At 41.7% G+C, this 23,587-nt stretch overlaps 1 protein-coding gene across 6 annotated transcripts in view; it reads right to left on the bottom strand.

Moving 5' to 3' along the window:
* Positions 1–13,091: 13,091 nt before the first annotated feature.
* The window catches only part of LOC124005774 (roundabout homolog 2-like), a 53,602-nt gene continuing 43,106 nt past the window's right edge, over positions 13,092–23,587 (bottom strand). The window contains exons 12-27 of one of the 6 annotated variants that reach the window (XM_046315301.1): positions 22,829–22,995; positions 22,424–22,545; positions 22,073–22,289; positions 21,666–21,784; positions 20,851–21,034; positions 20,373–20,591; positions 20,002–20,044; positions 19,616–19,758; positions 19,089–19,391; positions 18,731–18,869; positions 17,442–17,839; positions 15,355–15,471; positions 14,788–14,967; positions 14,336–14,475; positions 14,077–14,144; positions 13,092–13,788 (exon numbers count right to left, since the gene is read on the bottom strand). In XM_046315301.1, coding sequence (XP_046171257.1) covers position 13,788; positions 14,077–14,144; positions 14,336–14,475; positions 14,788–14,967; positions 15,355–15,471; positions 17,442–17,839; positions 18,731–18,869; positions 19,089–19,391; positions 19,616–19,758; positions 20,002–20,044; positions 20,373–20,591; positions 20,851–21,034; positions 21,666–21,784; positions 22,073–22,289; positions 22,424–22,545; positions 22,829–22,995 — 2,560 coding nt within the window. In that variant the 3' untranslated portion in view covers positions 13,092–13,787. Of the gene's footprint in view, positions 14,476–14,787; positions 14,968–15,354; positions 15,472–17,441; positions 17,840–18,730; positions 18,870–19,088; positions 19,392–19,615; positions 19,759–20,001; positions 20,045–20,372; positions 20,592–20,850; positions 21,035–21,665; positions 21,785–22,072; positions 22,290–22,423; positions 22,546–22,828; positions 22,996–23,587 lie in introns of all 6 variants that reach the window. The other 5 variants (XM_046315298.1, XM_046315303.1, XM_046315300.1 and 2 more) reach the window with 5 other exon arrangements.

Genomic DNA, 23,587 nt, shown 5'->3' with positions numbered 1-23,587 from the left:
TGTGTTTTAGGGAATCTGCTGAAAATACAAAACTATTAAAGCGTTGGGTAAGTCACAGTAATACTGATGACACAGAGGTTTCAATTCAAAATGCTGCACTGCCATCCACAGTGGACATGGTTTGGCAATAGGCTCCTACACTATGCAGTAAAAGTTAATTTCACATAGTTATTTCACACAGATTTTTTTTTTAAGTATAGTTGGGGCTCTCATGTTGGGTAAGCTAAAGTTAGATAATCTTATCTCTCACAACATCAGATGTTATCGAAACTACAATTGAACTCCCAAAACTGCATTCAATTAATTGAATTTAAACTGGCCAGTAATTCTTTGACCTTGATCCAAAAAGCAGCTTTAAATACACACTGTGATGAATATGAGTCAGTATGTAACACTTTCCCCTGCTAGGGTAGCAGGTGTCTTGAACAAATGATGGTAAATCTATTTCATAGTCACAAAACAGTGATTCTAGTTATTCAGTGCTATTCCACAATTAACACATTTTCAGTAAAAGCAATCAATAATGATGTATTTAACATTTTTTGGTGGAGAGTTAAGTCTTTTGGGAGGCGGGAACATAATCAGAAGACATTTTATCAGTGCATGTTTTAAATTTGTATATACACGGTGGGGTCTGAAATTATTGACAGCCTTGATAAAGATGAGAAAAAATGACTGTTTGAAATAAATATTTAAAATACTGAGCTCAAATAAATGGGGAAATTATATTATTTTAAACTCATACAATTGCTCAGAGAAAAATATTTTGTTTAACAAGTAATACTTTTTTTCCCTCTTTTTGTGACTCCCCATCCCGGGTCCGGGAGCGTAATCATCGCCTGACACTAATTAGCATAACGCAACGGACATAAATCTTCCTAGAAAAGCTTCCTATTCATGAAAATCACAAGTGAAATATATTGGAACACAGCTTAGCCTTTTGTTAATCACCCTGTCATCTCAGATTTTCTAAATATGCTTTACAGCCAAAGCTAGACAAACATTTGTGTAAGTTTATCATTGACTAGCATAGCATTATGCCTTGCTAGCAGCAGGCAACGAAAATCAGAAAAGCAATCAAATTAAATCGTTTACCTTTGATGAACTTTGGATGTTTTCACTCACGAGACTCCCAGGTAGATAGCCAAAGTTAAGTTTTTCCCAAAAGATTATCTTTGTAGGCGAAATAGTTCCATTTGATTTTCACGTTTGGCTGACAAATCGCCCGGAAATTGCAGTCACGAAAACTGAGAAAAATATTCAAATATCGACAGAAACATGACAAACGTTGTTTATAATCAATCCTCAAGGTGTTATTCAAATATCTATTCGATAATATATCCGGACAATTAGTTTTTCAGTAGGACGATTGGAGTAATGGCTACCTCTGTATTTTATGCGAGAGTCACCCTGGTAGCCATCAGGTGACCACTTACGCAATGTAGCCGCCTACGGCTATTCTTCAACATAAATGCGTAAAACTACGTCACAATGCTGTAGACACTTTGGAGAATACATAGAAAGTGTAAGCTGGTTGATAGCACATTCACAGCTCAATAGGGACTCATTGGAACGCAATGCTTTCAAAATATGGGGCACTTCTGGATTGGATTTTTCTCAGGCTTTCGCCTGCAACATCAGTTCTGTTATACTCACAGACAATATCTTTACAGTTTTGGAAATGTTAGAGTATTTTCTATCCAAAGCTGTCAATTATATGCATATTCTAGCATCTTGTCCTGACAAAATATCCTGTTTAAAATGGGAACGTTTTTTTTCTCTAAAAATGAAAATACTGCCCCTAGAGTCGCAACAGGATTTGTTAAACTCATACAATTGCTCAGAGAAAAATATTTTGTTTAACAAGTAATATTTTTTTTCTCTCAAAAAGGTAGGGGTCAAAATGATTGACACCCTGCGAGAATAACAGCGTGAAGTCTTTTTGCATTGGAGAACACATTGGGAGGGATCTTAAGACCATTTCTCCATACAGAAAGAATCCTTCCAGATCCTGGATATCCTTTGTCTGCGCTTATAGACTGCCCTCTTCAATTCAAACCATAGGCTTTCAGTGGGTTTCATGTCCGGATAATGAAATCCAAAGCAAAAATAAATATATTTAATCAATTACAAGTATACTAAAGTGTACTTAAATATAAACATTTCTAATAATATACTTAAACTATGAAATGTACTATTCTATACTATATACTACATATATATATACTATAATACTATATATATTCTATACTATAATTACACTTCAACACACTTATTAAAATTGTGCTTTATATTCATTGCTATTTCAGTCTTTTAGTATACTATAAATACACTATCATCAACCTTCAATACGCTTATTGAAAGTGTACTATAAATTAATTGTTTTTCAGTATTTAAGTATACTATATGCTCACTATCATTAAACGTACAGACTCATTAAAACTGTACTTCAACTTCAAACACTAATTGGAATTCAGTATATTCATTCAAACTCTGTTTATGAGTGATCAAGTACACTATATGTATACAGAAACTTAAGTGTACAGCAAGTGTATTCTTCACTCTATATTGTGTTACAACGTGGGATTAAAATGTATTTAATTTAATTATTTTTTGTCAACAATGAACTCAAATTCTCTGTATGTATTCAACCGTTTTGGTGATTTTAAAACAGTTAGAGTTCAATGTCTGTGATGGGAGAAAACTGAGGATGAATCAACAACATTGTAGTGAGTCCACAATCACTTAAATGACAGAGTGAACAGAATAATACGAATATACAGAAAACAAGTTCAAAACATGCATCTTGTATGCAACAAGGCACTAAAGTAAGACTGCTAAAAAACACGACAAAGGAATACACTTTTTTGCCTAAATGCAAAACCTTATGTTTGGGGTTAAATCCAACACAACACATCACTGAGTAACTGCCTACTTATTTTCAAGCATGGTGGTAAGTGCAACATGGTATGGCTATGCTTGACATCAGCAGATACTGATGAGTTTTTCAGGATAAAAAGAAACAGGATGGAGCTAAGCACAGGCAAAATTGTAGGGAAAAACCTGGTTCATTCTGCTTTACATCAGACACTGGGAGGGGAATTCACAATCCCGAACATCTTGACAAAGCTTGAACAATTATGAAAAGAATAATGGGATAATATTGCACAATCCAGGTTTGTAAAACAATTAGAGAATTACCCAAGAAAACTCACCGCTGTAATCACTGCCAAAGGTGTTTCTAACATGTATTGACTCAGGGGGCTGAATACTTATGCAATGACTACATTTTAGCTATTACATTTTTATCAATCAATTTTTTAAAAACATCTTCCACTTTGACACAGTATTTTGTGTAGATTGTTGACAAAAAAAATACAATTAAATCCCACTTTGTAACAATAAAATGTGAATAAGAGCAAAGGAGTATGGAGCCAGTTCCGTAGGCCTCTATTACTCATGTAACTAGTATCTGGCCAACTGGTAATAAGCATGTGGGTGTTTCTTGTCATCCTCCACATGGTAACTGACTCCGGAGTATTTTGTCAACAGAACATGTGATCATCTCTGCAAATTCTCTCCATGATGACATGATGATAACACATTAAATGCATAGTCCCATTTGTAACAATAAAATGTAAAGAATCCAAAGGGGTATGAATACTTTTGCGAGGTAATGTAGTTTCTGTGCCAATGAGGAATTTTTAAGTACTTTCTTAATTCCTGTTCAGAAGAGTGCAGAGAAAGTTGACAATGATAGCAATTGTTTATTCCACTAAGGAAACATGCACAGCTGAGGAACATGCTTCCTGAAAGTATACTTTTCATATCTCAAGAAAATATACTTAAGTATACTTTCACAAAAGTATATTTACCTTAAATGTTCACAAAATATATTTAAAAAAGAATATTTAATAATAATAAAAATAGCATCCTTTCTGCAGTTTTTAATAAATTATAATGTTATATTGTTCTAATTTTTAGGTTATTAAAATGTTTTGATGTTCATTTTAAAACTGAATAATGTTGTGCTTTAAATTACACATTTTATTGAAATGGTACTTTATCACTTATCACTGTAATGTGAACAACTAAAGTGCGAAATGCCACTGATGCATTATCATATCATATATCATATCATATATGTTACTTTTAAATTGTTGCTCCAGCCACAACTGCTTATAAATACCATGTTAACATTCACTGAAAAAAAGGTAACCTATACATGGCTAATTACAATAGCTAATGTGGTTAATGAGTAGAAGTGCATTTTCAAAAGTAAACTTGAAACACATTATAAATATACTTTATTTGTAAAAATAATAATACAGGAATTCTAATTCAAATACCATTTTAGTATACTTCTAATTTATGAGAAATATACAGTACCAGTCAAAAGTTTGGACACACCTACTCATTCCAGGGTTGTTCTTGATTTTTTACTATTTTCTACATTGTAGAATAGGTGTGAAGACATCAAAACTATGAAATAACACATATGGAATCATGTAGTAACCAAAAAAGTGATCTTCAAAGTAGCCACCCTTTGCCTTGATGACAGCTTTGCACACTTTTGGCATTCTCTCAACCAGCTTCATGAGGTAGTCACCTGGAATGAATTTCAATGAAAAGCTGTGTCTTGTTAAAAGTTAATTTAATGCATTTGATGGCCATGTTGAAGGCAGACTTCCACTCGTCCCCTTCCCGTATACGCACCAGGTGGAAGGCATTCCATAGGTCCAGCTTGGAGAACATGGTGGCCCCCTGGAGCTGCTTGAAGGTAGAGGAGATGAGAGGTAGTAGGTAGTGGTTCTTCACAGTGATATCGTTGAGACCTCGGTAGTCAATGCACAGGCGCAGGGTTTTGTCCTTCTTTATCACAAAGAAGAACCCTGTGCATGTGGGGGAGTTAGAAGGGTGGATGAACCCAGCAGCTAGGTAGTCCTCAATGTAGGTCTCCATAGCCTTGGTCTCTGGACCCGACAGAGAGTACAGTCATTCCCGGGACAGAGAGGTGCATGGGAGAAGATCAGTCCCGCAGTTATATAGTCTGTGCGACAGCAGCGAAGTGGCCCGGGCCTTACTGAACACCTCCCGGAGGTCCTGGTACTCTGCGGGAATGGCAGAGAAGTCCGGGGCAACTTCCGAGGCCCCAGGAAGATGTCCCGGGACAGGCTGCGCTGACTTCAGGCCTTCACTGGCTCCAGCTCATGATGGCACCAGCAGACCAGTCAATGAGGGGATTGTGTCACTGGAGCCAAGATAATCCCAATACTACGGCAACCTGAGGATACTTAATTAATGAGCAGGAACTGGATCGTCTCGCTGTGGTTTCCTGACACAGCTAGATTGATGGGGTGGTATTGTGGGTGACCCGACCTATAGAGCGCCCGTCCAGTGCTCTAACGTCCATGGGAATGGAGAGGGGCTGAGTGGGGATATCCAGCTCGGAAGCCAGGGTAGTGTCCATAAAGCTCTCATCAGCCCCAGAGTCAATGAGCACCCGGAGAGATTTCGACTGGTTCCCCCACAGCAACATGGCATGAAAAGGAATGCGAGTAAGGGGTGAGGAAAAGTTCTCCGTATGGCCCACCAGAGTACTCACTCCTACCGGAGAGCCTGGGCTTTTAGTGGACAGGTGGAGACAAAATGACCAGTAGTCCTATAATACAGGCAGCTCTTAATGTGAAGCCTGTACTACCTGGCATGATGACTCCTTGGCCGTACTGCTGCTCCAGTTTCAATTGTTCTGCCTGCGGCTATGGAATCCTGACCTGTTCACCGGACGTGCTACCTGTCCCAGACCTGCTGTTTTAAACTCTCTAGAGACAGCAGGGGTGGTAGAGATACTCTTAATGATCGGCTATGAAAAGCCAAATGACATTTACTCCTGAGGTGCTGACTTGCTGCACCCTCGACAACTACTGTGATTATTATTATTTGACCATGCTGGTCATTTATGAATGAACATTTGAACATCTTGGCCATGTTCTGTTATAATCTCCACCCGGCACAGCCAGAAGAGGACTGGCCACCCCTCATAGCCTAGTTCCTCTCTAGGTTTCTTCCTAGGTTTTGGCCTTTCTAGGGAGTTTTTCCTAGCCACCGATCTTCTACACCTGCATTGCTTGCTGTTTGGGGTTTTTGGCTGGATTTCTGTACAGCACTTTGAGATATCAGCTGATGTACAAAGGCCTATATAAATACATTTGATTTGATTTGATTTGATTTGTATAGCCATTTATCTGGAGACAGCCTAGCTCTGCCTAGTTGCATGGGCTCGGGAATAGGTGAATCGGCAGCCTTCGGAGACTCTCGGGGAAAGTCGGGTAGCCTCGGGTTCTCTCGTCAACAGAGCCGTCGGGGACTTCCGTGATACCTCGGAGGCGAGGTGGAATCCAAAGACAGGCAAGTGAAATCAAATCTCCTCTCCTTCTTATGTTCCCGTAGTCACCCATCGATCCTTATGGGAGATTACCGTCGTGGTAGGCTGCATAGTAGACAACCCATGGAATTGCTCTCGCAATGTGTTCAATGCTTGGTTGTGACGTTCGGTCAAGGTCTGAAATCTTTCCATAAGACCACGAAGCAACTCTTCGTGCCTTCCATTGGTGGCATCTTAGGAGGAGAGGGCGTTGCGGAGCTGGTCCATGTCTGCTGGGTCAGTCATGGTCAGTTCGTACTACCACGTTTCAGGTATGACCCAGATGCAGACACTGTCAAAGAAACAAAAGTTTATTTCTAAAACAGGGGCAGGCAAATGACAGGTCAAGGGCAGGCAGGGGTCAATAATCCAAAGAGGGTGCAAAGGGACCAGAACGGCAGGCAGTCTCAGGGTCAGAGCAGCCAGGGGTCAATAATCAAGTAAGGTGGGGTAAAGTACAGAACAGCAGGCAGGCTCAGGGTCAGGGCAGGTAGGAAGGACTAGAAAACAGGAGCAAGAAACAGGCAGGAGCAGGGGAACAAACGCTGGTAGGGTTCATGAACAAACAAACCGGCAACAGACAAACAGCTAACACAGGTATACATACACAGGGGATAATGGGGAAGATGGGCGACACCAGGGGGGGGGGGTTAATTGCAACTCAGATTGCTGCTCAAATAAATGCTTCACAGAGTTCAAGTAACAGACACTTCTCAACATCAAATGTTCAGAGGAGACTGCGTGAATCAGGCCTTCATGGTCAAATTGCTGCAAAGGAACCACTACTAAATTACACCAATAATAAGAAGAGACTTGCTTGGGCCAAGACACACGAGCAATGGACATTAGACCAGTGGAAATCTGTTCTTTGGTAGGTGAACGGATTATTTATGCATGTGTGGTTCCCACCGTGAAGCATGGAGGAGGAGGTGTGATGGTGTAGGGGTGCTTTGCTGGTGACACTGTCAATTATTTATTTAGAATTCAAGGCACACTTAACCAGCATGGCTACCGCAGCATTCTGCTGGTGGTCTAAAATCCCTCCCAATGTGTTCTCCAACTCATCAAACATTTGCTATAAAAGAGTGCCGTTATCCATCGCAAGGTGAGATATTGAATGGCATTGAAAACAGGGGTGTCAATCATTTTGACCCCTACCTTTTTGAGATAAAAAAGTATTCCTTTTTTAAACAAAATGCATTTCTCTGTGCAATTGTATTACTTCAAATACGAATGGGCAACTGTGATGGGTGGGGTGGGGCCACAAAAAAATCTGAACTCATCATGAGGGACCGCAGTGACTCGCGGGTCTGCGTACCCACATACATACCCACAGATTCAGTCAGAAAATAATTAAAGTAGCCTTTTGGGGGCCCTAAGTAACATTGTGTTCGGGGGCCTCCACACCTTACCAGCAAAACATTTTGGGCCCTCCTCTTGACAGCGTAGAGAAAAACGTTGCAGTTGTAGAGTAGTTTTGCCGCAATTCTACTCATTTTACCCTGGGGTACAGAGAATTGATCCATGAAGGGGGGCAGGCCGCCATTTGCCCATCCTATAATTTCCCAATTTTCTCCCCTTACACATCAGCTAGAATTAGCTGCGGGACTATTTTGTCTTGAGCGGATGGTCAGGGGGCCGGAACGTAATTACAAATCATTTGTAGACCGCAAATTAAATTAAAATAACTTGGAACTGATTTCCTGGTGTTTTTTGGTCTAATGTAAAAATTTAAATAAATGTTTTTGTTGTTGCCTACGAACACTTCAGGGGCCTAATAAAACCACTCGCGGGTCACCAGTTGGGGAACCCTTGCTTACACTATACTGTAGCTCAGTATTTGAATGATTTATTTTACAGTGCGTACGGAAAGTATTCAGACCCCTTGACTTTCTCTACATTTTGTTACGTTACAACCTTATTTAAAAACGTATTTCATTGTTTTTCCCCCTCATCATCTACACACAATAGCCCATATGACAAAGCAAAAACAAGTTTTTAGGCATTTTTGCAAATGTATAAAAAATAAATGCTGAAATATCACATTTACATAAGTATTCAGACCCTTTACTCAGTACTTTGTTGAAGCACCTTTGGCAGCGATTACTACCTGAAGTCTTCTTGGGTATGACGCTACAAGCTTGCCGACTGTAACAACCATCAAGATTAATTGTCAGATTCAACAGAAGAGCTCTTTGTTTCTTGGGACCTAGAACTAGCATCTCTGTTTTGTCCGAGTTTAAAAGTAGAAAATTGGCCGCCATCCACTTCCTTATGTCTGAAACACAGGCTTCCAGTGAGGGAAATGTTGGGGCTTCACCAAGCTTCATCGAAATGTACAGCTGTGTGTCATCCGCATAGCATTGAAAGTTAACATTATGTTTCCGAATGACATCCCCAAGAGGTCAAATATATAGTGAAAACAATAGTGGTCCTAAAACGGAGCCTTGAGGAACAGCGACATTTACAGTTGATTTGTCAGAAGACAAACCATCTACAGAGACAAACTGATATCTTTCCGACAGATAAGATCTAAACCAGGCCAGAACTTGTCTGTGTAGACCAATTTGGGTTTTCAATCTCTCCAAAATAATGTGGTGATCGATGGTATCAAAAGCAGCACTAAGGTCGAGGAGCATGAGGACAGATGCAGAGCCTCTGCCTGACGCCATTAAAAGGTCATTTACCTACCACCTTCACAAGTGCAGCCTCAGTGCTATGATGGGGTTTAAAACCATACTGATGCGTTTTGTATACATTGTTTGTCTTCAGGAAGGCAGTGAGTTGCTGTGCAACAGCTATTTTTTTTTTTAGAGGAATGGGAGATTCAATATAGGCAGATCATTTTTTATATTTTCTGGGTCAAGGTTTGGCTTTTCAAGAGAGGCTTTAATACTGTCACTTTTGGTGGGTTTGGTACACATCCGGTGGATAGAGAGCTGTTTATTATGTTCAACATAGGAGGGTCAAGCACAGGAAGCAGCTCTGTCAGACGTTTAGTTGGAATTGGGTCCAGTATGCAGCTTGAAGGTTTAGAGGCCATGATTATTTTCTTAAATGTGTCAAGAGATATAGTATTAAAACACTTGAATCCTAGGTCCTGGCAGAGTTGTGTAGACTCAGGATAACTGAGCTTTGGAGGAATACACAGTCCGTAATTTGCTTTCCAATGATCATGATCTTTTCGTCAAAGTAGTTCATGAATTTATCACTGCTGAAGTGAAAGCCATTCTCTCTTGGGGAATGCTGCTTTTTAGTTAGCTTTGCGACAGTATTAAAAATACATTTTGGATTGTTTTTATTTTCCTCAATTGAGTTGGAAAAATAGGAGGATCGAGCAGCAGTGAGGGCTCTTCAATACTGCACGGTACGGTCTTTCCAAACTAGTCGGAAGACTTCCAGTCTGGTGTACCTCCATTTCCATTCCAATTTTCTGGAAGGTTGCTTCAGGGCTCGGGTATTTTCTGTATACAAGGGAGCTAGTTTCTTATGACAAATGTTTTTTGTTTTTAGGGGTGCGACCGCATCTAGGATATTACACAAGGTTAAATTGAGTTCCTCAGTCAGGTGGTTAACAGATTTTTGTACTCTGACGTCCTTGGGTAGGTGGAGGTAGTCTGGAAGGGCATCTAGGAATCTTTTGGTTGAATTTATAGCACGGCTTTTGATGATCCTTGGTTGGGGTCTGAGCAGAATATTTGTTGCTATTGCAAACATAATAAAATGGTGGTCCAATAGTCCAGGATTATGAGGAAAAACATTAAAATCCACAACATTTATTCCACGGGACCAAACTACGTCCAGAGTATGACATGTTGAACAAAACCCACGGAGTCGTTGGTGCCGATGTGGATAACAATATCACTATACTCTCTACACTCGCCAGTTTTAGCTTTAACCAACACCATCTTCAGATTAGTTTTAACGTCGGTAGCCCTGCCCCCTGGTGAACAGTGTATGATCGCTGGATGATTCCTTTTAACTTCTTATGGCTGGGGGGCTTTATTGAGTAGCTTTATAGCTGCTACTCAGGCCCGGAAGCTAAGATATGCATATTATCTGCAGATTTGGATAGAAAACACTCGGAAGTTTCTAAAACTGTTTGAATGATGTCGGTGAGTATAACAGAACTCATATGGCAGGCAAAACCTGAGAAAAAATACAACCAGGAAGTGGGAAATCTGAGGTTTGTAGTTTTTCAACTCATTTCCTATCGAATATACAGTGTCTATGGGGTCATATTGCACTTTCTAAGGCTTTCACTAGATGTCAACAGTCTTTAGCAACTTGTTTCAGGTTTCTACTGTGAAGGAGGAGGGATTGAGAGCTCTTTCAATCAGGTGTCTTCCATGAGCTGATCACGCACGCTCCCGTGAGAGGTAGCTGCGTTCCTTTTCATTTCTAAAGACAAAGGAATTCTCCGGTTGGAACGTTATTGAAGGTGTACGTTTAAAACATCCTAAAGATTGATTCTATACATCGTTTGACATGTTTCTACGGACTGTAAGGGAACTTTTTTACTTTTCATCTGGACCTAGTGATCGTGCCTCATGAATTTGGATTTGAATTTGAACAAATATGATGGACTTTATCGAACAAAACAAACATTTATTGTGGAACTGGGATTCCTGGGAGTGCATTCTGATGAAGATTCTGATGAAGGTTAGCAACAAACCGCACAGCAGCACGTAAACAAGTCTAACGTTACAAGTAAAGGGTCTGAATACTTACGTAAATAAGGTATTTCTGTTTTTTGTTTTTAATAAATGTGCAATAATTTCGAAAAACCTGTTTTTCGCTTTGTCATTATGGGGTATTGTGTGTAGAGTGATGAGGAAAAAAACAAATTCACTCAATTTTAGAACAAGGATGTAATGTAACAAAATTAGGAAAAAGGCAAGGGGTCTGAATACTTTCCAAATGCACTGCATACAGTCATTATATCTCTTCTTTATCAAGGCTGTCAATAATTTCGGACCCCACTGTATATATATATTTTTTTTTTGTGTGTGTGTTTCGTTAGGCTGAAGATGTCTGTCAACAGCCAGTGATTTGTTGAGAGTTATTTGAATATAAATGCCATTTAGAATAAATACACTTTTATCCAAAGAAACTTGAGTGCATAAATATATACATATTTTTTGTACACATTTTGAATTTATTTACTAGTTCTTTTACTCAAATTTTGAGTCATGCTTGAGCAAGTTAAGAGACAAAAAAATGCTCCATTATGACAGCGTCTGTGTGGCCTAATGTGAGCTTCCGGGTGGCGCAGCGGTCTAAGACACTGCATCTCTAGTGCTAGTGGTGTCACTATAGTGTCTCAACCGGCTGTGATTGGGAGTACCATAGGGCTGCGCACAATTGGCCCAGCTCCGTCTGGGTTAGGGTAGGCCGTCATTGTAAATAATAATTTGTTCTTAGCTGACTTACCTAGTTAAATAAAATTAAAAATGATCTGCACATCCTATGTACACTATGTAACAGCCACTAGATGGTGCCTTCTATCAAGTCATACATTCACATATGGAGCCAGATCAGCAGGCCTCTATGACTCATCTGGCCAACTGGTCATCCTCCACATGGTAACTGACTCTGGAGTATATAGTCAACAGTACATGGGATTCTCTCCATGATGACAACCATGCTTGATTTATAATCTACATTACATTCATAATCCCATCATCTGCCATTGATATCAAACATTTAGGTATTTTATGTTCTTACTGTGTGTATGGGTTCATGGTTGACCTTTTCTATATGAATCTCTACTCAACAGATCAGTTCATCATATACAACTGATCAGGGTTGGAGTCAATTCCAGTCAATAAATAAAAAATAAAAAACTCAAATTAAAATTTAAAAAAATCATTGAAAAGCATTGAAGAGAATTTGAATTTTAGTGTACCTCCTGAGTTGACTAATTGATATGAAATTGATCCCAACCCTGCCACGGATATAAAAACATCTCAGTGGATGTTTGTTTATTTCTGTTCTATATTTATGAAGGAAAAACATTCTATACAGACAAACCCCTACATGTACTTACCTAACAGGATCTTATGCAGAGGTTTTCAGAATGGCTCGAGACCGACAGTATTGAAAGATAACTGCATGGATTTATGATTGATACCAGTGTACCAGTCACTAGAGACACAGAATAAAGGAGGTTCATATTGTACACAGAGGAGCTTTTAGAGACCCGGGAAGAGTGTGTCTCAGGTGGAACAGCTCACATGCTCCTCATTTCTCAGAAACAGCTAATTTCTCCCATCCACCACGCTCCCAGCCAGTCAGTTGATTTAACACACCTCACATATCCTGTCCAATATTCCACACAAAATAAACACCTCTCCCTCCTCTGGCTACCTTTTAACTGTAGAATATCCCTGCCTGATCCAGTTCTCTACTGTAGTTTTGTGTTGTCCCCCTCACCACCTTACTGTTAACTACTTTCTACTGTCTGGTAGAAAACCCAATCTGAAATCTGTCTGAGTTTAGCAGTTAACAATTACATCAAAGTCAGTGCACAGTGGCACAATACAAAGAACCCAGGGAAAAGGGTACTTTTTTCTTGTAAATGTGAATCAATACAGCAGGTTTTTAGGATAGGATTACCTACACTAGATCGATTCCAGGAAACAGTCTAGAGAAACATGTCTTTAGAGTAACAAATGTTTTATTGGTATTTTTTAACAAATCATTCCACTGATGACAGAACATAACAATTGGTGTTTAACAAGGGTATAGGTTCACACATTTTCAGCATCACAACCTAAAATGACAAGGCTATTTCATCTGCTGTTGAAAAGATCGATATGCCGGTTTAGAAGAAGCAGGAGGTTGACTCCACAATGACAGCGCGCGCGAGAGAGAAAGAGAAACTGTCAACACACTCACAGAACCTCACAGATGCCCAACTATCAGGTCTTGTTAACATACTTTCTGCCTCATATCCTTTCATTACACAAACATCACCATGGTAAACAATAAACATAAGGTACATTCAAACATCCGATGTATAATATCTATCGGCATTTTAAGACTTTCTTTCCCTTTTCTTAAAATACAATATATTTTCTTTATCCCAGGTCATGTTTAAAAAAAAGTTGCAAAGATGTTTATATACAGAGGCAGGACATCAAATCACATACAAATTATGAATAAATAAAAAACGAAAATATGAACTAATATTGAAAAAGCAGGTGGCAAGCCTAAATGCTTTCACTTTTGTCTTCAGCTCTTCTTTGACACCATGGCAACAGTCTGGATTTCAGCAAAAATGGAAGCAGCAAAAGAACCTTTTAAAAAACACATGGCGGAGAACTTCACATCACATAATCTGCTTCCAGCTACATGAGGTTCTGAAAGTAAACAAACACACAACACAATCATTCCATGGGACTGGTGCCAAAAACAAATCCTGACACTGTAATTTAGCCAAGGTTTAGCCACACAAATATGAGTATTGCATTTATGTTGAGCTCTCATAAATCTACTGACCCCCCATATTTGCCGACATCTATGCCATTGTCAAAACATTAGTTTGACATGTCTATAATCTACCCCGTGCAACATACTATAGATGGAAACACTGCAGTCTTGATTTGGAATGAATATTGTTTGTATTAAACATGTTGGATAAACCATACCAGATTCGTAGAGAAATTAAAGCAGCGGAGAGCCAGGTGTGTCTTGGGCCACTGGGTCTCTTGTCTCTCTGTGCCACACCAATCAACACTTATGAAGACCCAAACTTGTCTTGAATTATCACCAAATCCTTGCCTTACATTAACCCACTACAGTACTAGACTTTAGGAGGACAACAACACTGATAACAACTATAGGACTAAGATCATGTCTCTACTGAGCCATACCAGGTAGTCCTGCTGTCCTTCATACTGGACTCACCTCGTCCCTCCTCCGGACAGCTCCCGGCCCTCTCTGTCCTGTTGAAGCCCGCGAGGACGCCCCTCCACCAAGGGAACCGTAGTCTGACATCTGGCCCCGGGGCAAAAAGCTGGATGGGCAGTACGGGATTACACCCTCATCTGCAGATGACAATATGCAATCACTCAAAAGTGCAGCTGGAATTATATGGGTCAGATTCTAAGTGCTGAACCAGACTAGACCTTCCACCATCTCTGTCCACCTGAGTAGAGGGGATTGCTGCTAGATATGTGTGCTTAAACCAATGCATTCTTTTAAGTCCACAGAGGATTTGTATGCGTATGAATGTAGACGGAGCATTACTAGACCTCAATCACAATATGTGTCTGTGGTTGTGGCTTTTATAATACTGTACTGTATGTGTATTTGCATATTTGTATTCATTTGCATTAATTAGATGGTCTGATGCATACCCTGTGAGCCCCACATGGTAGGCCCCCTCTTATGGGGCGAGGAGTAGTCTCCTCTCCTCTGCAGAGCCGGCGAGTTGTCCGCCGACGGTGTCCGGCTGCAGCCCAGCACATCAGCCAGGAGCTGCAGGGGGTCGTCTGCTGCAGGGGGTGGGGCCGGCGGAGGGGGCAGGTCTGCACAGACTGATTGACAGCTCATGATAAAAAAAACTGCCTTCATTTGACCTAACAGGTTACCTCTTTTAAGCACTGCAGTCTATCTATTCACAGTTGGATGTACACTATAGGACTTTAACCATACGTACTGGATAAGACCATCTGTTAAATTACCAAAATGTAAATACACTGTACTGTAAGGATGTGGCTTGAATCCCAAGGTGGGAATGTTACTCATGTGCATTTAAATACCAAGAAGTTAGAGCCAGTAAGAGACATTTCGAAGTTCTTGCAAATAATGAGCTGGGGTAACTTGTTATTCCAAAAGCTGTGTGTGTTGCCTTGTATAAAGGCCTCTCCAAAGAGAAGATATGAAGATAACATAAATGTAGCCCACTGTCCAATATGTCTTACCTGCTTGGTCATGCAGCTCTCGTCGGTGCTGGCCCTCCTTGAGGACTTTCTTCTTGCTCCTGGTTCTGTGCCCCTGAGTAGCGTGGGCGGACTCAGCCAGGAAAGGAGGAGATTGTCCTGACAGAAAAGAACAGTGATGTCATTATCAAGTAGACATTCAGAGGGAAGCGCTATCTTCATATGCAAATACTTGGTGTTAACGTAACATGACAACATTGAAGTTTTCAGGATAGGTATGCAGTTATGGATTAGCCTGGTAGCAGATCTGTGTGGGCTTTAGCCAACTCCTCTTGTCCAGTGCAGTATCATGCCAAACACAGACTGTATGCATGGCATGTCAATACAGTGCCTTGCGAAAGTATTCGGCCCCCTTGAACTTTGCGACCTTTTGCCACATTTCAGGCTTCAAACATAAAGATATAAAACTGTATTTTTTTGTGAAGAATCAACAACAAGTTGGACACAGTCATGAAGTGGAACGAAATTTATTGGATATTTCAAACTTTTTTAACAAATCAAAAACTGAAAAATTAGGCGTGCTAAATTATTCAGCCCCTTTACTTTCAGTGCAGCAAACTGTCTCCAGAAGTTCAGTGAGGATCTCTGAATGATCCAATGTTGACCCAAATGACTAATGATGATAAATACAATCCACCTGTGTGTAATCAAGTCTCCGTATAAATGCACCTGCACTGTGATAGCCTCAGAGTTCCGTTAAAAGCGCGGAGAGCATCATGAAGAACAAGGAACACACCAGGCAGGTCCGATATACTGTTGTGAAGAAGTTTAAAGCCGGATTTGGATACAAAAAGATTTCCCAAGCTTTAAACATCCCAAGGAGCACTGTGCAAGCGATAATATTGAAATGGAAGGAGTATCAGACCACTGCAAATCTACCAAGACCTGGCCGTCCCTCTAAACTTTCAGCTCATACAAGGAGAAGACTGATCAGAGATGCAGCCAAGAGGCCCATGATCACTCTGGATGAACTGCAGAGATCTACAGCTGAGGTGGGAGACTCTGTCCATAGGACAACAATCAGTCGTATATTGCACAAATCTGGCCTTTATGGAAGAGTGGCAAGAAGAAAGCCATTTCTTAAAGATATCCATAAAAAGTGTCGTTTAAAGTTTGCCACAAGCCACCTGGGAGACACACCTAACATGTGGAAGAAGGTGCTCTGGTCGGATGAAACCAAAATTGAACTTTTTGGCAACAATGTAAAACGTTATGTTTGGCGTAAAAGCAACACAGCTCATCACCCTGAACACACCATCCCCACCGTCAAACGTGGTGGTGGCAGCATCATGGTTTGGGCCTGCTTTTCTTCAGCAGGGACAGGGAAGATGGTTAAAATTGATGGGAAGATGGATGGAGCCAAATACAGGACCATTCTGGAAGAATGTCTGCAAAAGACCTGAGACTGGGACGGAGATTTGTCTTCCAACAATGATCCAAAACATAAAGCAAAATCTACAATGGAATGGTTCAAAAATAAACATATCCAGGTGTTAGAATGGCCAAGTCAAAGTCCAGACCTGAATCCAATCGAGAATCTGTGGAAAGAACTGAAAACTGCTGTTCACAAATGCTCTCCATCCAACCTCACTGAGCTCGAGCTGTTTTGCAAGGAGGAATGGGAAAAAATTTCAGTCTCTCGATGTGCAAAACTGATAGAGACATATCCCAAGCGACTTACAGCTGTAATCACAGCAAAAGGTGGCGCTACAAAGTATTAACTTAAGGGGGCTGAATAATTTTGCACGCACAATTTCAGTTTTTGATTTGTTAAAAAAGTTTGAAATATCCAATAAATGTCATTCCACTTCATGATTGTGTCCCACTTGTTGTTGATTCTTCACAAAAAAAATACATTTTTATATCTTTATGTTTGAAGCCTGAAATGTGGCAAAAGGTCGCAAAGGCACTGTACATGACAGAGTACGTGGCTAAGGCACATACAGTTCTGTGACCAGGCTGGTCATTTTCAAGAGGCTAGCTACACATGTAAATAATTATCCTATGCATTAGAACTATGAGAGGGGAACAGGTGTGTAAAGATAGGGGGACAGGTGTGTTCAACTAACCTCCTCCGCCACTCCTCTCTGAAATATAGCTCTCCCCCATGGAGGTGTCTCCCCATTGGTTGGTGTGGTATAGCCCGCTGACATCATATGGCCCGCTGGCATCATCCTTATTGGTAAACAGGTTGTGGTTGGAATGGGAGACATGGGAACTGGGCCCGTAGCAGGCCAGCAGGTCAAAGTGCTGCAGCGGGGGGCTGTCGTTGGGGTTGAGGGTGTGTGTCTCCTCCTGAGGGGAGGGGGGAAGTATGGCTGTGGACCGCAGGCTGGAGGTGGAGCCCTGGGTCAGCTCCTCTCTTCTGGAGGAGGGCAGGCTGGGTAACTCATCCCTGGAGCCTTCCATCAGGTAGGTCCTCGCTGGTAGTGGGGGACACCAGTCCTCCTCATCCTTATCTGAGCTACTGGGAGCAGGAGGACAAGGAGAAAAGACCCCTGGTTTAACAACTAAGAGGACCTGACACATTCAGTGAAAAACATTGTCAGTAAAGACCCCAGTATAAATCAAGGGGACTATCTTACACAATACTTTTACATCAAGAAAAGTCTTCGAGGCACATTAACAGCCATATTCAGAGACAGTAACAGTAGTTGACAGAGTTACATTTTAAAAGAGGAACCAGCAGCATTGGGTTACAAAACACAAGAGTGACTTCAAATGATTTATGTTGCCGTGACAACGTCAGAGGACATCAGAGCAGATTTAATAGAGGACATGTTATTGAAACAGGAAAGTGCTAATCCACACTGTCAGACGGTGGCTAATGTCATTACAAAAGACGATGTACAGTCAGAGCAGCTAGGTCCCCCCAGTTATGGTCACAATCTCATCTGTCACAGTCAGTTAGAGGACACTCTACACTCCGCCTGATGCAGCCGCAATAAGAGTCTCTCCTGAGCCTCCAGACAAGAATGTTTTTAACTCCAACTTTAACCATAGTAAACATCATTAGAGTTTACAATCTGGATAGAATCGGAGGACAGGTTCTGGCCCTAACGTCACGAACTCTTGCTATATAGTTCAGGTGAACTATCAGGTCAAATAGAGTGCAAGCCATACATTCACACTAAACATAGCCCTCAAATGAGGGCTTTCAGTGAATAGATAAAAAGGAAACACCAGGAAAAATCACAATGAGTTATGGAGAAAGGGTTCAATATGTAACAACTTCAGCACTCCTGGCTTTCCTTCCCTCTACTGACAATTCCCTCCATACACCGTTAGTTCCCTCATCTGTACTTAACAAGCTATCCCATGGGAGGGTGTCTATGGGGGATATGGCGCTAGGTGTTACCTGTTCCTCCCCTCATCCCTGTCTCTCTTTGTGTAACCCCGTTCTTTATTAGCAGGCAGTGGTAGAGATAGCACATCCTCCCAGTTGAGTGGTGCAGGCTTGGATGGAGGACACGTGGACCTCTGCTTTACCAGCTTGGCTACATTAGAGAGACAGCAGACAACCCACATACTTATTTAAATCAAGCTGAAGAGAACATTAGAAATTAACTCTGTTAAACATATGCATGTACGATACGTTTGTGTACAGCATACAGACACCCACATCAACTATGCAACAGAGTTAGCTATATCCTCACTAACGAACATTCCATGAGCCCTTAACTACAGTACATGAGAAGTGTAATAGCTGCCTGTACCATTGCTTGTCCTGGCGTACTGCAGCTTGGCGTACTCTCTAGACTGGACGGTCAACTGGTCCAGGTCCTGCTCCAGACCGAAGAGGCCCGAGTTGGAGAGGACGCGGGTAATGGCATAGGGGTCAGGGCCCTGGGAGTAGGGGGTGTTGGAGCCCTGGGTGGAGGGGGTGTTGGAGTATTTGTTGTAGTAGGCTAAACCCTGCAGGTCCTCAGCAGCAGCTGTATTGATGGTGCTGTAGATGGGACTGTCTGTGGACACTGAGCTGTACTTCTCAGACTGGCTCAGGTAATTGGAGATGCCAACTGCGGGACAGAAATAGAAATAAAATAAAAAATGTAAAGTGGTACCCATTTCCTTGAATGAACCACTTCATCTTCCCTCTACAATTTCCTGGTCAATCACAAAAGCTCAAATAGGTTCCATCATTTGAGCAGCAATGGCGGCTTATTACTATTCATTTTGCCCCTGTTCAAACTACTGCATTTTATCCCACCCTAAGTTGCAAGAAGTGACTGTGGGCTCTCACCATTGTAGTATCTGTCTGTAGAGTCCAGTTTGCCAGAGCAACAGTTGACTGAGTCTTTTCCATTGTGGGCAAGGCCAGGGGCTGGCCAGGAGTCTGCTAGCCATGGGTAGTTCCCCATGTTGGAGTCCAGCATCCCTGGTCTACTGTAGGCAGATGGAGAGGAGATATTACTGTAAGTCTATGCTGTTTGTAATAAAAAGAGTCCACTCATTCCTTTACTTAGATGTGTGTTGGGTATAAGTTAGATATTACTACACTGTCGGAGTTAGAAACACAAGCATTTCGCTACACTCGCAATAACATCTGCTAAACACTTGTATGTTACCAATACAATTTGATTTGATTCTTGTTTACATTGAATATCTGAGCAAAACCAAGATCTCTACCTTCCGTTGCTGAGACCAGATCCTTCACTGTGAGCAAATCCAACTGTAGGAAAAACAACAAAAGCCATGGTTGCAATTATAAACACATCTTACTCAAAGCAGTGGAGGCTGCTGAGGGGAATGGCATCAAACACATTGCAGCCATGCTGCTGAGTTTGACCTAGATACACTAAAAGGCATAGATCACAGCAACACTAGGATTCTGAACCCACAGATTACAACAAGTCACATTTTAAGACACTCAGATACCCAGACTTGGCAAACGTGATGGTGACAGGATTGAAACAGATTAGTGGTGTAATGCTAATGGTATTGTTTGTATGCTATGTGAATACAATGTTGGGGTTGAGGTTAAGGATGTTACAGTATACCTGCAGGTGTGTAGGCAAATGAGGTGGTGTAGTGTCCCAGCTCTTTCCTCCTGCGGTGGCGACAGTATAGCCAACCACTGAACCCCATGAGCACCAGCCACGAGGCCACACCCAACCCAGCGATGAACGCTGGTTGGCTGACCACTCCCGTAATCTGCTCTGATAGACTGAGGCTGCTGTCTTTCTGCAGAGGGTCTGAAGGCATGTCCAGTGACAGGGCTGAATGATAGAGAGTCCAGGTTATCAGTCTGGCAAATTCATTTCCAATATGGCTTTCTGAATAAACAGACAACTAACTTACCCCATTGGTTTCTAGCAAGTAGTGTTGATATACTGTATACCAGTAACAAACAATTCAAAAACCTCAAGCCTCGTCTTTAGTAATCTACCATACGTACTGAGGACCAGGGTACTATTAATGTTGGCTATTAATGTTGCATCTAAGGAAGGGTCTCTTCTAGTGGTAAAGCTGACTCACTGAGGACCAGGTCTATAGGTGGGCTATGTTCACCCACTCCCAAGTTGGTGACTGCAGCCACCATTACACTGTACTGGAGGTCTGGCAGCAGCCCAGTCAGTAGGATGGACAACCCCGCTCCATCAACTGTCCTGTTGATATGGCTCTCTGTCTTCAACTCAGTGTCACTCCCCAGGCACCAGACCTGGCAGACAGAGAAACAAGCTTGATACTGAGTGGTGGAGAGACAAACTCTGGAGGAACAGAAATGGGACAGAAACTCCGGAGGGACAGAAATGGGACAGAAACTCCAGAGGGACAGAAACGACAGACAACATTTAATAACACTACTGAACCAGAAGTGGAGATATTTTTTTGCTAGCCGGCACGACATGGGGATACGATAGGCTTTAAAACGCCTTCCCAGAAAAGTCTGAGAAAAAAATGTTTATTTTTGTTGACTGCAAATCAAACCAAGAGCAGATCCAATCGACAAGATGAGGACAAGTGATTTAAATCTGAGGACTAAATTAGTTAAATTGTGTTTTTGCCTCCTACAGAAGTGTTGCTAACTGATACTAAGCAATGTTTAATTAAAACCACTAGCACAGCATTTCTGTTCAGCACAGCATGTTTTTGGCAACAAGGATAAAACTGACTGCTTAAAATCAGCACATTGATGATTCAATCAAATAATACATTTTCTCTTTCCCATGACCAGCTGTAGTGACTAATTAACTGCCCACTTTTCACTAAATTAACATCAGACAGTAGTCTAGAGTAGCACTTTCCTCCAACCAGGTACAGCTTCAACATTCTCCACTCTGTAATCTTACCTTGTACTCCAGGACTGTACCACTCTGAACATCAGCGGGGGGAGGTTCCCAGGAGACACTGATGCTAGAGCTGTTGCTGAGCTGGACCACCGACACAGCCTGCGGGGGAGCACTTAACACTGGAATGATGTGAACATGGATAATTGTCGGTTAATGAGACCCAGGAAATGAAAGAGACTTTGGTCAATAAAATACATGTTCCTATACGCATGTGCTGTGGTGTCCTACAATAACACATCACAGCATTGAGTCATTTTAGAAGCAAACAAATCTTTATAAATTCTAAGGGAATGTCTGAGGAAAATTGATTCTTACTGCCCTTGCAGCAACAATAAAATGTAGTGAACTGCTGTATGCCTACGGACTTCACAGAGAAGGAACATCCTGCATCCCGCTGTGTGTCTTACCCTCCTCAGGGGTGCGTAGCTGCACCAGGGGGCTGTCCAGTCCCTGCAGCTCGTTGAAGTAGGGGCGGACCTTCACCTCGTACTCTGTGTCCGTGTGCAGGTCTGATAGGACAGTGGTGAGCTCAGGCCCCACTTTCACATTCTGGACTAACCAGGCGCTGCCAGTGGAGCGGTACAGCAGCCTGAATCCCTGCACGTACTGAGACTGACGTGCCACCTGACCAATGACAGAACACAGGGGGAGGGACATAGAGGTGGTTAATTATATATTTCCCGAGATATTATAAAGTATGGAGCACAGTACAAAGTTGCATGTTGTTTCTCCAGGTTATGACACTCAGTTTTACTCACAGTCCAGGAGACCTGGGCACTGCTGGGTGATAGGACCACAGGCTTCTGCAGGTAGAGAGACACCTCCCCCAGTTCTCTCTGCACCTGTCTGCGGTCTACCCCCTGCTCTGTAGGACTCCCATCTACAACACCACAAGAGAACTGCACTCAGAACAGACTGATGTCATACCACACTGCACTGAGAACAGCCTGACGTCATACCACACTGCACTGAGAACAGCCTGATTTCATACCACACTGCACTGACAAAAGCTTGATGTCATACCACACTGTACTGAAAACATCCGAATGTCATAACACACTGCACTCAGAACAGCCTAACATCACAGAACACTTTACTATGAAAAAGTCAAAGTGATTGAGTGATTATACACATATTATATGCTGTTCTGTGTCCATACTGACCCTGTGTCCTGATGGGTTCAGAGATTGGGCTGGGGTCACTCAGACCGTAGGAGTTCACTGCTCGGACGATGAACAGGTAGACAGTGTTTGGGTACAGGCCGATGACGGTGTGCTTCTCCTGTTTCACGTGGTCAGCTACCGTCTGCCACACACTGCCAACGGATTGGCTGGAAAATAACATTCATCAATTAAAGGTTGAATTCTGGGAGGATTGTCTGGCCTTGTCCTTATCCTGATATGATAAATAACGCAACAATGAGTGTGGTTTGACAATTTGGGTCCTCTAGCATTGATGAATGTTGGGTAATGCTATTATCGTCTCAGTTCAGTGAGGACCTATAGTACATATTACCTAGTCTATGGTATGATTTGTCCAGTCAATTACCCAGTGAGTGATAACCAACCAGTCAAAACGCGTTAGCATGCTTCATTTCGGCTGTCGCCTAGCCGGGAACCGACTGAGTGTGCTCGCAAACTCCCTGAAAAGACCTTCACTTCAAAAACAAGAAAAAGTGTCAATAGTACTGTTTGACCATTTTTAGATGCCGTGGCCAGTAAACACTTCCTCAAAATACTATGAATTAATCTAAAATAACTCCCAAAATCTGTCATTAATTTTGACGTTTTTGTGGAGGATTTCTTAGTTGCGTAATTTACTACTAAGATGTTTGTTGTAGTCTTTCTCAATAAAAAAATTTGCATGAAAGCGAGTCGTCTCTGGTTGAATGACAAAAAATAAGAATCCCTACTGTTGACCAA

This window comes from Oncorhynchus gorbuscha, linkage group LG19 (genome assembly GCF_021184085.1).
Source record: "Oncorhynchus gorbuscha isolate QuinsamMale2020 ecotype Even-year linkage group LG19, OgorEven_v1.0, whole genome shotgun sequence".
Classification (NCBI taxonomy): Eukaryota; Metazoa; Chordata; class Actinopteri; order Salmoniformes; family Salmonidae; genus Oncorhynchus; species Oncorhynchus gorbuscha.
This window is presented reverse-complemented; position numbering and strand designations above follow the sequence as displayed.